General features: G+C 45.1%; 2 protein-coding genes across 2 annotated transcripts; both read right to left on the reverse strand.

The window, feature by feature from the left end:
* Positions 1-1,411: 1,411 nt before the first annotated feature.
* LOC131836433 (olfactory receptor 52D1-like) lies at positions 1,412-2,452 on the reverse strand. Its single transcript, XM_059181878.1, has one exon. The coding sequence runs from the start codon at positions 2,435-2,437 to the stop codon at positions 1,412-1,414; it is 1,026 nt and encodes a 341-aa protein (XP_059037861.1). The 5' UTR covers positions 2,438-2,452.
* Positions 2,453-11,565: 9,113 nt separating this feature from the next.
* Positions 11,566-12,525, reverse strand: LOC131821461 (olfactory receptor 52H1). Its single transcript, XM_059157591.1, has one exon. It carries the CDS (start codon positions 12,511-12,513, stop codon positions 11,566-11,568), a length of 948 nt encoding a protein of 315 aa, XP_059013574.1. The 5' UTR covers positions 12,514-12,525.
* Positions 12,526-17,401: the final 4,876 nt, after the last annotated feature.

A 17,401-nucleotide genomic window follows, 5' to 3' on the forward strand; every position in this document is an offset into this window, starting at 1 on the left:
GTCCTTCAAGAAAGCCCCCTCCGAATAGCTTCTTGTCATGCCTCTAGTCCTTTGGGATCTCCCCTGATGTGCCCTAAGGAAAAGGAAGAGTTGGTTCCTGAGTCATAGCTCATTGTTCCTAGTGCCGGCCACCCAAAATTCTACTTTCCTCTTCCACTGTGTCTCTCTTGAGTACTTCCCAGGCAGTGATGAGTCTCAACACCCCCAAGACCTAAGGGGACATCAGATTTCCTATGAAGACCACATTTTCCATTCAGAAATGTGTATCCTTTATTATATCCCTACTTGCCATTGCTCCTCCAATTCAGATATCATAGGTTTTTCACATAAAGGATTTGCTAATGAATCCCCTCCTTTAAAGCCTGTTGCACAACACATAATACCCAGTAGAGAGAGGCATATGAAGTGTGTACTTCTCATTCTAGGGAGAGGGCTGGAGAGCTGAAGTGAATGTATGACCCCAGGAAGACATGTGCTGGGCTCTGTTGGGCAATCTGTGATGAGAGATTCTGCCCACATCTTGCTTCAGAGTTTTCACCCTCTGACTTCCTGCTCCACACCTGAATCCATTCTCCATCAACTCCTCTGGCCTGGCCTTGCTATAGCCATGGATCCAGGTGAGCCACAGAGATTAGGGAGGTATGAGAGGAGTGAGTTGGGAATTAAGCTACATGGAGTGGGAGACCTCTCGGAGAGGAGGAAGTGTGCAAGAACACAGAGCATGAAGCGTGACAGCTGGAGCTGGGTCCTCTGCCTATGTTTTGCCAAGGAAACCTAGCAAGCGGGACCAGTTGGGAAAGCATGGGAAAGCTCGGCACCAGAGCAGAGAGGGGAAATAGCTCAGGTGGGCAGCATGGGGCAGTCCAGAGCCGGCAGCTCTTCCAAGGTTGATAGTATGAATCAGCCAGGTCAGAGGCTGTGTCAGTTTCCAGAGCTCTGTTCTCTTTGGTTCATGTTGTGCCATTTCCTCAGCCCCTCCCGTCTTCACACATTCAACAAACATGGAGTTCCTGCTCAATGTCACACACTGGACAAAAGACCCCACGCAGAGCCACTTTCACTAATCTGGTGCTGGCTGGGCAGAGTGATGGAGAAAGATGAGATGTTGATCTCCATGCCAGGACCTGGACCTCCTTGTTTGCCAACGTCCAGACCTGACATGTTCTGTTTGTGTGAGATGCAACTGTAGAGATCAATGCACAATTAGAAAAGGAAGGAAAAGTCTAGCCACGCTGGTCCCAGGCAAGCAGAGGGGAGTTTAGTGTGCATTCTGTTCCTGAGCAGGCAACAGTGCTAGAGGACCAGAGTGCCACATATTGGCAGATGATAACAATACCTTGGTTAGAGCTCTGCTCTGAGGCAGCTGGCACCCTTTGGCCATGGGAGAGCACATGCCTCAGCAAACAGGTGCTCAGTCCCTGCCATGGGAGGCCATCTCAGGGCCCACATCCCTTACTGCCCTTGCCCAGCAGAGCCGAAGCAAATGCCTGAGCCTCTGAGCAATCTGCTGGGTCCGTACTCCATAGACCACAGGGTTAAGGGCTGGGGGCACCACCACATAGAGGTTAGCCAGGAGGATGTGGATATGGCGGGGCACCGTGTGGCGGCCGAAACGGTGAGCCAGGAAAGAGAAGAGGGCGGGCGTGTAGAAGAGAGTGATGACGCTGGCATGTGCTCCACAGGTCCCTAAAGCTTTGCAGCGGGCCCCATGGGATGGCAGGCGACACACGGCACGCAGAATGAGTGCATAGGAAGCAGCGATGAGCCCTACGTCTAGGGCTGGGGAGAGCAGTGTGGTGGCCAAGCCATACCAAATGTTGGGGCGCGTGTCGCCACATGCCAGCCGAGCCACACCCATGTGTTCACAGTAGGTGTGGGGGAGCTCCCGCTGTCCACAGTAAGGCAGTCTTTGGAGCAGGGCCACAGAGGGGACCATGACACAGGTACCACGGGTCACCGCAGCTGCAGCCACTATGCCCACCACACGCTGGGTCAGCAGTGCCCCGTAGCGCAGAGGCTGACAAATGGCCACATATCGGTCCACAGCCATGGCCAGGAGCACTGAAGACTCGGCAATGAAGGTCACATGGGTCACAAAGAGCTGGGTTAGGCAGGCAGCAAAGGAGATCTCACCCGACAGGCCCCAGAGCACAGCCAGAGCCTTGGGTACTGTGGACGTGGCCAGAACCAGGTCAGCAGCAGCCAGAAGCCCCAGCAGCTGGTACATGGGTGCCCGCAGTGTCCTGTCAGCTGCCACCAGCCCCAGGAGAAGGCCATTCCCTGCCACAGCAGCCATGTACAGCAGGCACACAGGCACTGAAAGCCAAGCATGCAAGGCCTCCAGGCCCGGCACCCCCAGAAGGACGAAAGGCCCAGGTCCAGGGAGGAGCACAGTCTGGTTGAGAGTGGGCAGTACAGGATCCGTTCCCATCTCCATGTTCCGCCGGGGTCTGTCCCTGCAGGGTGTGAGGGAGGCCTGTGAGAAGCCAGCACCTGCTCTCCAGGGATTTTACATGAGTGGGTATGAGGTCGGGGCTGTGGGTGCTACAGCATTTGCCGAGAGCCCTGTGCTGACCTATGTATGGGTTCCCTAGCATCCATGGATTTGCTCATGTTCCCATGTGGTGAATGAAGGAATTTGGTTGCTGACATGTCAACAGACTTACTCCAGGACCCACAACTGGTAAATAAAACTAGCATTTCTCTCAAAGCTCACCTGACTAAACTGGGACACCTGGGTGGCTCAGTTAGTTAAGTGTCTGCCTTGGGTTTAGGTCATGATCCCAGAGTCCCAGGATCCAGCCTCGTGTCAGAATGGGGACTTCCAGCTCAGAGGGGAGTAGGCTTCTCTTTCTGCCCCTCCCCCTACTCCTGTTTTCTCTCTCTCTCTATCTCTCTCTCTTTCTGGCGATCATATAAAATCCTTAAAAAGGAAGAACAAAAAACCAAAACTCACCTAACTAAAGATCACACTCTTCTGACAGTCTTTCCCAGGTGGAGTGTCTCCTCTTCAGCCCAGCCACATGGCAGCATCAGAATATGCATTTCCTGATGGCTTGTCCCAGAGGAAGTTGTCTCTGTCATCCAAACCTAATCCTACCAACATTCTCTGTGTTCCCTCCCTCTGGAAATCAAAGCTTGGAGAGATGGAATGACTCTTTTTCCTTCCACTCACTGACTAATGCTCAGACAAAACTCCTCTTCCAAAGTCCTTTTCCAGAAGCCACTTTACTAGCTCCCCTACTGTCCCAAACAGCCTATTCCTTCCAATTTGTCTGATATTTTGTCCCCGCGACCCATGGCTTTGACATCCCTCCCTCCAGCTCTATTCATACTTCAAGGTACCTGGATCATGAAAACTAATTCCTTCTTTGACCAGTGTAGACATTCATCCCATGACTCAGCTTTCAGGCTCTTTTTTATTCTGTTCTTTGTCCATGGACAGACCCATCAGATTCTGGAGAAATCAGTCTGGAAAAGTTCTGATCACCCAAAGAACACAGCAGACCGTCAAGATGGGGCTGCCAGGGAAGGGACTGGGACCGGGTGCTACTGTGGCAGTGTAGGTGAAAATGGTGGAGGAGGACAGACTTTGCTCATCTGGGTTTAGGTGGATAAGGAACAGCCTACAAAAAGGATATAAGCCAGAATGTGCTTTCCATGCTCTGCCTGAAGACCACAGTTATGTCCATGAACTTCATGAGGTATTGCATTTGGTATTTTAAGCTATTTCAGGGAATGAAGAACCTAGGGGTAGGTGAACAGAGAATAGGGTGGCCCAGAGTGTCAGAGGGGTTGTGAGTAGGGGGCTATCAAGCATCCCATGCTCTGTGCCTGCTCCAGGCTTCTCCACAGCACTGTCTCCTGGGCCTTGTCTCACACTCCCACATTTTGACTCCTGCAGAGAAGAATCAGGTAATAAACCAGGATAGAATTTCCCAAATTAAAGTCTTATTGGTTTAGAAATTAGAACTTCCTTCTAAAGAAGGGAGGCTTTGCCAAGTCATGGGGTATGGTCTTGCCTCTCTCACTGTGGGGGCCCTTGGGCTCCCCTGGACTCTGAGAACATCCTTTCAGGATTAACAAGACACTCCCAGCCTTTCTGAGGAGAGAAACATGTCAACTACCCTAGGCCTGGGAACGTCTCTCCCAAAACCACAGGCCAAACATAACCTGTACCAGGCAGGGGGCCCATAAGAAAGTCCTGAACTCAGGGTGGAGACCCTCCCAGCATACTTCCTTATGGCAAAATTCCAGGGGAAACTGCCCCACATGGTTTGTGTCTACAGTCCACAGCTCTGCTCCTTCTATTTCCTCTTATAGGCTAAGTGAGGGGGAAGAGGAGGCAGCTAAGAACCCTCCTCCCAACCTTCACCTTGGTCTCTGTTGTGTATCTGGCTATAGACAAGGGGCTGCTGCTCATCTCCCACTGCCCACTCTGCTCTCCACCCAGTGCCTTGCTTTATGTCCAGGCCTCACACAACTTAGCGCCCTTTCAGAGTCAGGAGTTCACAAGGGACATGCTGAAGGAAGTGTTAGGGGCTCTGCTCCCTGAGAGCTCCCAAGCAGGACACTTTTTCAGAGCCACTGTCTGGAGCCTGCAGCTGCTCCTATCTGCCATGCATGCAAAGCCATCCCACGGTGTGTACCCCTTTCTGTGATCAGGAAACCCATCTGCAGAAAGGCACACACACAGCTGGGACAAAGAACAACATCTCCTGGATCTCAGTCCAAGACTATTTCCTCTCCTGGAAACCCTGCCTTGTTTCTCACTCAACAGCAATTTTCTTCTGGGCAGGAAAAGCTACTCTGCCACGCACACAGCTCATCTGACGTGGGTTTCCACTCCCACTCTGAGGGGGTCCTCCTTCTGACTCCATTCACACATGCACATCTTCTTCCAGGCATGAGTCACAGGGGGCCGTGAGGGCGCACAGACCTGCATGATCTAGCCACAGACTGAGATTCACCTCCCTCCATCTGCAGCCTCCTCCACAGGTTCCAAGCCAGAGAGCCCATTCCTCCCTCTCCCTGCCTTCTGGATCCTTCTCACAGTGCTTCGTTCTCCTCAGAGTGGCTCACAGACTGTGTCCTGCCTAAGGGGCTTGAGGGACAAGTATTTCCTCCAAGAAGAGCAGAACAAGGAACATTAAATGCAGGTGGAAGCAGTGACACAGAAAGAAGGCAGAGAGGGGGAGTCAATAACTGAACTCCGGCAGCAAGTGTTCAGTCCCAGCTCTGTAATATGATTTGGAGGGAATCGAATGAGCCCTTTGGCCCTTGGTTTAGTCAGAATTCATGATCCCCCTCCCTGTAGAGGAGGTGGGAGTGAGAGGGAAGCCAGGAACAATGTTCTAGTTTTCCTTGTTCCTATGTACTACCCCCTCAGCACAATGATTAGGATCTAAAGCAGGCTCCGAGGCCACATTATCTAAGTTCAGACCCTCGTTCTGCCACATACCAGCTGTGGGACTTTGCACTAGAGACTCAGCTCCTCTATACCTTTACTTGCTTTACCTTAATTGGGGATAAGAATAAATGCACCTACTTTACAGGAATATTGTAAGAATAAGTAAAATAACATACATAAATAACTCTGGGACTTTGGAGAAGATGGTAGAGTAAAAGGATCCTGAGCTCATCTCCTGCCATGGAGATGCCTGGATAACAATCACATCAGCGGAATCAACCCAGAGAATCACCCAAAGACCCATAGAATGGACTCTCCACAGAGATGAGGCCACATCAAAAATAGTTTTTGGCTAAAGTATATGAATTGAATTTTGCACTGCTTTTTTCAATCAAGAAAAAACAATAAAAAATGGATAAAGAAAATTTGCTTGAAACAAAGAATAAACAAAAAAGATAACATGGGAGATGAACTAAAGAATATTGAAAGCATGGTGGTCCTGAACTTGGAAAAAAACCAATGGCTAAAAGTCAGACTGAAAGTATATCAGATTAGAACTGATCAGACAAGTGAAAGAGCTTCCCTTGACAATGGAGCCAGGAAAAGGGGGTTGAAAACAAGATTGCTTCCTAGTAAAATGGAGAATGTGAGGGTGTTGACTTTTAATCCCTGCTCCTTGTCCCCAACCTTCAGCTTCCACATTTTTCTGACCCAGGAACAGTGTCAAATGAGTAGTGACATCTCACCCCACTTCTCAAACTTACCAGCCACGCTGACCTCCACCTATGCTCTCCTTGGCATCCCAAAGTTGTTCTCTGAAAAAAGATGTGAACAACACATTTCCATCAGGACAAAGAGGTTTTGTAGACTGCCCAATGCGGAATGGCACTGCTAGCAGGACCTTCAATGCTGGGATCACTATGGGATAAATCCAGGTAGGGCATAGGGGGGAGAGCTCTTCAGGAACCCCCAGACCCTGTCTAGGGTGTGACTGATCTTGGCTGAAGAATTCCTGCTGACAGTGGGCCAGGAGCTCTCACCTTGTGCTGAGGAGGTGGGATTAAAGATGAAGAAGGGGCATCCAGCCTCCCTCTACCCAGGGCTGCTCCAGTCCCTGCTGCTCCGGCTTGTCCATTCAGCAGTCAGTGCACCGGTGACCTGGGGACTCCAAAAGTGCTTCTAGGGCAGGCCTGGGGGGAGCAGGTGTGGGTGGGAAGGATTTATATGTCTCTTCTCTGGCCATCAGGGGTTATGGACCCTGTGTCCCTGGTTGGATCAAGAACCTGCGAGTCACAGCTGTGCACATTAATGAGGGATTAGCAGAGGTCTGTAGTCATCTCTGCTGACTCTCCAGATCCACCCTGGTTTCCATGCCTGATGCACTCAGACACTCAGATCCCAGGAAAAGAAGACAGAGCAGGGAGGTCTCAGCAGAACCCCTGGGAGGTGCACGGCACACGCAGGTGGAGACTTGTTTCATGCTCCACAAAGAACAGACCTAATTGCCCCCTAGATATGGACAGTCTCACTGCTTAGCAAAATTTCTGCCCTTTAGGTTGATATGCAGGCAAAGCAGCATGGTGGGAAGAGCCTGGGCTGTTGAATTGGGCAGACATGGGATTGAATAGGTTCCACCACTACATACACTGGAGAAAGTGTCTTATTCTTCTGACCCAGTTTCATTTTGTTTTGTTATTTTCTCCCTTTCTACAATGACGATTTGTGGACATTCCCAGAGAGGTGGTGGGAAGACTAGAGCAACATGCTCCATGAAGACATGGAGCACCAGCGCGGTGCCTGAGCTTGGGAGAGTAACAGAACATTACTCAAGGTTGTGTCACTTGCAGAGTCATCTTGAGGACAAACTCTGGCTCTCTGAGATGCCTGTTGGCCCACATGCAGTACCAGGTGGAGACTGTCATAGTGGACATTTAGTTTCACAACTCTCCCCTTTCTCGAAAATGCCCTGGATCCCACTTATTGGGATATAAGAGGATGTGGTAACACCAGATACTTCAAAATATGTCCTCCATGGTTTGTATTTGTTTTTAGATCTACTTTGAATGAATTCTGTGGTATTTATAGTGTCACAGAGCAAACTTAACATGTTCCTAAGAAACAACAAAAAAAAATTCTTATACTGTTGTAATCACTTGTTTTAATATTCTACAAATGTCCAATAACCTCTTCTCATATCCGGCCTTTCCCTCGTGGAGTGTGTGTGGATGCACTGGAACTGGAGGGTGTGAGAGCAGTTGCTGAGATACGGCCCAGAGACAGAAACAACAAGTCCGCTCTGCAAACATAGCCATTTACTCCTACGAGTTCTAAGTGAGGAATCCATCCTGCACTGCTGTTTGTGGGAGTTCTTGACTAGGCAGGCTGCCCGTTTTACAAGGACCACATCACATCAATGTAAAAGGGAGTAGTTAGGGATACAGAAGCCAACTCCCAGAACAAATAAAACAAATAAATTAAAGCAGGTAAAGTCTACTTCATTTCCACTTGATGAATGTACAGATATTGCTAGCATGAAAATTATTATGTATGTGTGATATCAATATGGCAGTGATATGAAGAAGTTGCTGACAAACCCAACCATCTCTGAACTGTTATAAAACTGTGGTGGTTACAATATCAACACATGTAGTCTAAGTTCTAAATTTGGTGTAGAAGTATGTTCTGAGGGAGCAGTGATAGGAACTGATAAACACTGTAGGAGCTGATAATATTATGGAGCTCACATTGGACTAAGTGAATAACGTGGTGAATGCATAAGTAAGAATTTGGAATTGCATTAAAGTTAATGTATTACATTTAAGATGACTCTCTTTGTTGTGTGATAGGACAGAAACTGATCAAAAATAAAAAGGACTGCCTAATGAAGATTAATTGTTGTTGTTGGGAAAATTCTACTGAGATGTGTGAACCATGGACTGAAATTTTAGTGTTTGTGAAAAATTAAAAACTATTTTGGTCTCCGCCCCCTTTTTTTCTCTTTAAACTCTTTAAATTTTAAAATTTTATTTATTTTATTGAGAGAGAGAACACAAGCAGCTGGAGGCGCAGAGGGGGAAGCAGACTCCCTGCTGAACAGGGCCCCGATGGGGGGACTCAATTCCAGGACTCAGCTGAAGGCAGACCCTTGATTGACTGAGCCACCCAGGCACACCATGGTCTCACCTCTTTTTTTTTTTTTATTTGTTATATTCTTTTTTTTTTAATTAATTAATTTTTTTTAGCATAACAGTATTCATTGTTTTTGCACCACACCCAGTGCTCCATGGTCTCACCTCTTAATGAAATGATGGGGCAGTCAGATTTTCTTATTCAACTATCTTTGGTATGCTTAATAATCTCATGCCATATATATGCCACATATTTTTCGCTAGTGGATGAATTTTAGAGGTAAATAAATAAATTAGAAATTTGGAAATTTCTATAAAATTTCAGAGTTTATATAAAACGTTATGATGTCAGCCATAAAATAAAAATGTCATCAGTAAAATGAACAGTTGTATGTTGGGCATCTGCAAAAATTCATCACTGAACCACAGACAAATTTAATAGAATGTATAAGATATTCTTTTCCATTCAACAAAATCCACATGGAGGAAATTAAAGGATTCTAGGTCCATTTTTTTTATTGAAAAATCATTTGAATTTAATGTAAATGTATAGGATAAACTGTTGGAAGAGACTACCAATGTATGGAAGGTAAATAATGAACAGAGAGCATTGCTTGTTTAATTTTATTAAATTAAAATTTTATTTTTTTTTTATTCTATTTATTTACTTGAGGAAGAGTGAGTGAGAGGGAACAAGAGAGGGAGAAAGAATCTGAAGCAAACGCTGCACTGACCACAGAGCCTGACACGGGTCTCAATCCCACAGCCAAGAGATCATGACCTCAGGGGAAACCAAGAGTCAGACACTTAACCAACTGAGCCACCCTGCTGACCCCATTGCCTAATTTTAAATAAAAGATACAAATAAATGTCCTTAAAATGATGAAATGATGTACTTAAATGATGGCCTTTAAATTCATGTCTTCGATCATTATTAATAGACCTTTTGGAGGGGCACCTGGGTGGCTCAGTTGGTTGAGCCTCTGCCTTCAGCTTGGATCATGATCCTGGCGTCCTGGGATCGAGTCCTGCATCGGGCTTGCTGCTCAGCCGGGAACCTGCTTCTCCACCCCCCTTCCCCTGCCTGCCTCTCTGCCTACTTGTGATCTCTGTCAAAAAAATAAATAAATAAAATCTTAAAAAAAAATAGACATTTTGGAGACATTCCCCTACTACTAACAGTAGAAATGCAAAACCCAGGCAAAGAATAACCAAAAAAAAGCTTAATCATGATAATTGCCTGCAAGTACCTTCACAACAAGCCAAACTACGTTAGATAAAATAACAAAAAACATGCAAGCTCATTTGATACATTAAAATTTTAAATATGATATGCATGGAAAGGCATTACTTCAGAAGTATATATAGGCTTTTACTATGAGGCTTTCACTATTCCACTCATAGCTTTTTATTTAATTATAATTGCAGAATAACAAACTTTCACTATATAATATAAATGCTCAGTAAACGTCACTACTCACACTTTCAAGAAACAGTATGCACATTTCTGTAAGTCTTTCATTTGTTTCCTGTGTTTATTCTAGTAATACTTATATTTTCTGCCTTTGCATACAATAATAGACATGATGTGGGTTGTATGTTTCTATTCTAGCTCTGCATTTATTTAACTGCCTTTCTGTGTGCTTTGGAAAATTCATGTTTATTCTTCAGGGTCAGTTTCTTCCTCCTAGAATGAAGTTTGAATAATTCCAGTCCCATGGGACCTGGCTATGCTCCTCCTACTCCCTTCTCTACTATTGCCACCTCACAGTGCTCTAGAAACACTGGTCTGGTCTCCCTTCTGTTCACAGTCATGTTGTGCTGTTCCCAGCCCCAGGTCCTTTGCCTGTGCTGTTGTCTCTGCCACTGTCCTCATCGCCCGTGCATGGTGCATCACTGTATTCACTTCATTTTTCTATCAGTTACATTCTCTTTGAAAGCAAAGAGTTTGCTCTCTTCTGCCTTGTGTGTCACTCTCCAGAGATTATAAGCTCCCTAAATGCGGGACAGAGTCTCCATTATTAACTGTCATAGCCTGAATGCTTAGAACCTTGTAACAATACAGTGGATACTCAACAGGAAATTCCAAATCAATGAATAATGAAAAAAAAAAGGATTATTGTAAGAACTCTAGATCTTTCTTGGAATATGATATACACTGTTGTCTCCAGTGAAATCTTTGTGCAATTAGATCTATCTTACCACGCATGTGTTACTTTCCTCTAGAGTTCCTCTGTTGATACCCTCTGTGCTGCACAGATGTGTCTGATAATTGATTCTCTCTCCAGCTCAGGAAACACACCCATAGCTAAGAGCCCCACAGCCTCCATCCAGTGGAGTTAAATGTCTACTTTACTGTCCCAGTGAACTGGCTCGACATCTCCTGACACTATCTCTGCAGCTCCCTTCCTCAGTGTGTCTTGGAGTCAAGAAGCTATGCTCCTCCACCAGCACCATTGCTATCAATGCTGACACTGAGAAATCTAAATTTCTCTCCTCCTCAATGCAGCACTGCTGGTAGATCTCACTGCTCATAGCACTTACTTGAAGGACTTCATGTGTTGGGAACATTGAATGGAAGCTGCAAATATACACCATGAATAAATATTGAATATTATTGTAAATTTCCTCATTCCTTCTACACATCCCCTTAATAATGCACTATTCATTAATATTTTCATTTTACTCTCTCTTCTTCAGGGTTTCTGCCTTACCATATTTTTCTCTCCATAGTTCCATGTCTTAATTTCTAAATTTGTATTGCTTTGTCCTTTTAAAGTAAGTCAACTCTATGTTTCTGCCTCTTTTTCCTGGCCATAACCTGTGCTCCTGCATATTCCACAAACAGGTCATCAAGGAATTTTTTATACATAGAACATCTCCCTCACATAGCTCATACCATTTTCCTGGTACACAAAAGCACCTGTAGGCAGTCTCACCTTACATAGAATTAGTTTTTTTTCTCATTCCTGCTATATTAATATACTCTAAAAAATGTTGTTAGCTTTCCCACAGTACTTTGGAACATCATTCTGAACCTTTGGTAGAAAACAAAAGTATGAACCTATCTCTGATCTGCTTAGTCTTCACTCCATAGACAATGGGGTTGAGTGCAGGTGGGATAACAATGTAGAGGTTGGCAAACATGATGTGGAAGGTGCGGGAGACATTGTGTCCAAAGCGATGGGCAAGGATGGAGAAAAAGGCAGGTGTATAAAACATGAGGATGACACAGACATGGGAACCACAGGTGCCAAGGGCCTTCTGGCGGGCATCCCGGGAGGGAAGACGGAAGACCGCACAGAGGATGAGGGTGTAGGAGACAGCAATGAGAACCACATCTGAGATGACCGTCATGATGGGAACACAAAAGCCATACCAGATGTTGATGGAGATGTCCGCACAGGCGAGCCGGGCAACACCTATGTGCTCACAGTATGTGTGTGGGATGATGTGTGTCCTGCAGAAAGGCAGGCGTGTGAGCAAGAATACATCTGGCAGGATGATGCAGAAGCTTCGAAAGGAGATGCCCACTGCAATCTTGATGATGGTTTTGGGGGTCAGAATAGTGGTGTATCTCAGGGGGGAGCAGATAGCCACATAACGATCAAATGCCATGGCCATCAAGATGGCTGAATCTAGGACAAAGCTATAGTGGAGGAAGAACATTTGTGTAAGACACCCCGGAAATGTGATTTCTTGAGCCCCAAGCCAAAAGATACTGAGTGTTTTGGGAACACCAGCTGTGGACAGGAAAAGGTCAGTCATGGCCAGCATGGAGAGAAAGAAGAACATGGGTTCATGAAGGCTTCGCTCCACCACGATGAGGTAGAGAAGGGTGCAGTTTCCCACAAGGGCCACAATATAGATCATACAGAAAGGAATCCCAATCCACACATGGCATTGCTCCAGGCCTGGGATCCCCACCAGAATGAAGGGGCCTGGGTTATAATTGCTCAGGTTGAAAATGATCATGGTCAAACACGATGGCACAAGTCCCAGGGCCTGAGGATGGAGGGTAGTAGAAAATAGAGTTAGGATCACTTGAGTCACTCTCCCCTCCAACTACTCATCATTATCAACTCCTAAACATAAGGAGACCATATAATTTATCTACAATAGAACCCCTCTGGAATAAATACAGGCTGGTATCAACACAGTTGCAGGTAACTTGCATAAACCAGGATTGTCTCAGATACACTGAAACGCAGACTCATTCTGCACCAAGAGAATTTGTTCCATCCTCTGGCCACCTCTGTTGATTTACACAACTTTTCCAGAAAGCCTTCCTGACTGGCTACCTTCACTCCTCTCATGATATAGTATACCTCTGGCAGAAAGCAGTGTATACTTTTCATGGTGCTAAAAATTCTGCGACTTTATAGACATTATTGGCTGCTTAGTCTTGACAAGATCTTGATAGGATCTGCTTGTTCTGTTGTGTGGGATATTAAAATTTGCTCCAGGATACACATTGGCTCTTTCAAGGCTCCCAGACGACTACAACTCTTACATCTGTGAGGTAAACACACTTTTGGATGAGATAAACATCCAAAAATTTGGTCAATTCAACAGTACAGGCTGAGTTCCTACTTTATGCTTGATAATATGTGGAACTTCAATAAAAATTAGAAAAGTTCCATATATATGAGGCTTATGAGTCCCTCCTCCTCTCACACACCCCCCAAAAATAATTTTCTAGTACCCTATACACTATACAACTGTATACCATCCTAATATTTTGATTTAATAACACTCCTAGTCAAGAGTCCAAAAGGACTGTTTCCTCCCAAACCCATATTCTATTGGATAGACCCTTTATTCTCTCAGATATGCAGGCACTTTCTTATTTACAATCTCAAACTTTTTGATCTGTACTTACATTCTCTCATACATTTTACCATAATAGAATCACCAGCCCATACTCCTACAAAACACACTCCCCTAGCAACCTGCGTCACACATACACCTCACATACATGTGTGCACCACACACACACACACACCACACATGCACACACCACACATGCATATACACATCATACAAACACAAGCATGCATACTAAGAAAAATAGAAACAACATATTTCATGATTGGATTTTGGTACTGTCATTTCTTGTGTAAATTCCCAGAATTTTTACTTGGAGTGTTGCTCTTTTAAAGACCAAGTTCCCATGCCCTCTTCCTTCTCCAGCAATGTCTTTGCATAAAAAGTTGTTCATAAGTTACACTTCACCAACCACACAGCAAGGCTCAGCTCTCCTTGGAGCAGCACTGACAAGAAGCTTGTGATGCTCATGTTCCTGCACCTCTGAGTCCAGACAAAGCTCACCCTCAGCCTCCTGCAGACCCCCAAGTTTTCACTCATTCTTATACCCAGTTCACCAGACCCGCATCTGCCAGACTAATACTTAACACTCTCCACTCTGCTGCTTTTGGTAAAACAGAAGCCTAATGTTCTCTTCTTTTCTTTCTGACCTTCCCTTATCTATATGTAAAAACACTTTCTGAAGCCACAGAAAGCCTCCTGTACAGTGTCTCCATTATTTAGATTCTGGGCTCCGGGAACACATCCAGAGTTCAGAAGGTGGCCGCCTTTTTCAAGAAAAAAATATGGGATGTTTAGCCAAGATTGCAAAGCAGCAGTGTCTGGCCCAAAGTAAGCATGGGCTATCATACTTCTCTCTAGAGATCACATTTGATATCATCTGTATCAGCCTTTGCAGTCAGAACACACAGTGAAGAAGAGAACAGAAAGAGGCATCCAAGCTAACGGGAGTAGCCCGGGCACACACCCACACACCAGCACACTTGGTCCCATTCTTTAGGTCAGGACAGTGGGTCCTTCTCACATGTGTGACCCAGACCTTTGCAGACAACAGTTACTTTGACCATGCTTAACCCAGGTGTATAATTGCATATCTCTTCAAATATTTTGCCATTCATTTGATGGAGCATCTGTGCAAGTCTGGTGACTCTGACCTGAGCTTCTACAGGGGAATCGTTCCAGAAAATAAGTAACAGTCTCAGTGCATGGCTCCTGTAGACAGAGCCCTGAGTGTTCATCACCCCCCCACACCTTCCATCCAAATTCTGGGTCAGGCCACACTCCTCAAACAGCCATCACTCACCTTATCATGGAATTGGGCCACAGAAAGAAGAACAGTTGTGCTGACAGACAGCCAGAAAGTCTGCAGAAAGGGATGACACACCAAACAAAGAAATATGTAGAGGAGAAAGCAAGAGATTGTGGATAGATCAATTCCCTGCTCCTTTATTATTTCTGGCAAATATTCAATGTGGAGAAAAGGTAAGTAGAGAGGACCTGAGGGACCCTGGCATCCTCTTACTCTCAAGGGAAGAGCATCAAGATGTTATGTTAAGTGTGCCCAAGCCTGGGAGTTGATACTGCCTCTGGGTGTTTGTTTTTATTTTGCATTGCTCATGAGCTGGTATGCCTGTGGGAATAGGGCTGTGCACTTGCCCACCTGTCACACCGAGGGTTCCAGCTCATGCCCTCACTCCTCTGACAAAAAGGCTTGGACAAAGCACGTACTATCTGTTAGGAGGTGATAATATAGTACCAACCTCTTGAGATTAGAGAAGGGTTAACAAACTAGGTAGACCAGTACTTGAGAAAATGTCTAACACAGTGGAGACTCATCACACATTTCTTAGGAGGATCACATGGCCCCTGCCAGGTGTTCTACTGCTTTTTAAAGTGGGGCCCTGGCATCGGCTTTCATGGGCTCTACAGTCGATCTTTTCTTACCCTGGGAGACTAGTATATACATATATAGCTGTGAGCATGAACACTAGAAAACAGGAACGTTGGTTGTTGGTGTCTCTACTGGGACAGGAATGGAACAGATCCTGGAGGCTCTTTCCTTTGATGGCCTAAGTCAGTATGTTCCTCTTGGTGATCCAGTGGCTGCTGCTTTGCAATCTTGGCTAAACATCCATTTTTTCTTGAAATCCATCAGGTCCCAAACTGCATCTACCACCCACCTCTGGACCTGCACTCGGTGCTCCTAGGCTCAGCAAGTGTCACCTCACTACTCAGGAGGATTAGAGGGTCTTTCTTTGTGTTCCTTCCCAACATCTCCTCAAGTGAGATCCTTCTCTGTCTCATTGTCTAGCTACTTTCACTTCTTACCTACATCACTCTATGACTTCCTAAATGATCAGTTTATTTCCCTTGTGTCTCCCTCCTGCAATTTCCTGTCTGCACATTGCTCCTCTTACCCTGTGAGTCTGATCATGTCTGACCTTTCTTAAATCCCATTTTCTTCTCACTCTGAATCCAGACACCCGCTTCTTTCTTTAGTTTTTTGATCTTCATCTCCAGCTTTGTCATGTTTTCCTTAATGGACACAGACCAAATGAAAACTAATACCACTTTCATTGATAAAACCAATATGAATAATAAAGTACCTTCCTGTGGGAAGTCCCTTAGATGTGCCACTGACACTATTAGGACCTTGGAGGCCCAGGTCTCAGTGTGTACCTGAGAGGCTCTTATCTCCCATGTCAGCTCCCAGACTGATGTGGTTTGGAGTGGTGTTGGCTTCTGGAGCTGATGGTCAAGAAGGAATTCTTGAGATGTTTTTTATGCAAAAAAGTGGTTTTATTAAAGCATAGGGAAAGGACTTGTGGGCAGAAAAAGCTTCTGATGGCCCAGGACTGTGAGGAGCAGCTGATTATATACCTCGAAGTAGGGGGATGTAAGGATAAGGGAAGTTCCAAAAGGATTTTCATATGCTGAAAAAGACCCACAGGATACCAGATGCCTTGCTATTGCCAAACTAAGGTTGTTTGTTTTTCCCTCTAACAAGGCATTAACACCAAGACAGTTGGGAACCTCCTGGGGGATCAGTACACTCTGCTTGCCTCAAGTATTTGTCAAAGGGATGCCGGCAGGTTATAACTGAATCTACATTTCCTTCTACCTTTGTTTCTCACTTCAGTTCACCTTCCTTCCCACCTCCACTTGATTGGCTTCTTCCCATGATTCCCAGTTGTTGGAGCAAATATCATTTTTGGCCATTATTGAAAGGAAATTTAGGATGTTTTACTGCTCTATACTGGGAAGAGGGACATAAGAGTCCCGTAAAACTACATCCTGTAAGAATATGATTAACTACTGGTACCTTCTCTCTATGAGTTATCTGATGATAGCCCCTTCTGTTCTTCATGGCAGGAGTGGTTGTACTTCTCTAAACATCTCATTGTCATCTAATTTATATACACTATGAAATATGAAACCAAATCATTCTTATCTCTCACACAGACTACAGCTTAAGTCTTCACCCTTGTGCAATAAGAATACAGAATTCATGATAGAGGGGAAAGTATGTTAATCCTTTTCTTATTTAAAAAAAAAGAATCAGTGTTTTTTTCCTGCCTCCACTGTGTATTCTATTTATGCTTCATGATATTTTTTTATGGTGTTTAAAATACATCAGATAATTTTGGAGAAAAATATCTATGATTGTTGTCACACAGAAAAAGAACATACAGTCAAACCGTAGTCTCTGGATCCACAAAAACAATCTTTCTTATTATAATTCTATGTTGAGAGTTACTGTAGAATGGTGGATCTAATCCGAATGGGGTGGAAAAACAGTAGAAGTAGAGAGATCATGTACAACTCTGGTGTTTCCGTTCAGCGGAAAATGAGGAATGTTGAGATGAATGTGGGGAGAGAGGAGATGCTCACACTCAGTGGGAACTCCAAGAGGTTGTATAGAAAGAAGCAATAGGATTTGAGGGCATCTTAGAGCTGCGAGAAAACCAGACAGCAACTATTATCGACACTTGACAAACACCAAAAATAGTTAAACTTTGACGAATTCACTGACTGA

This window comes from Mustela lutreola, chromosome 1 (genome assembly GCF_030435805.1).
Source record: "Mustela lutreola isolate mMusLut2 chromosome 1, mMusLut2.pri, whole genome shotgun sequence".
NCBI classification, from domain to species: domain Eukaryota; kingdom Metazoa; phylum Chordata; class Mammalia; order Carnivora; family Mustelidae; genus Mustela; species Mustela lutreola.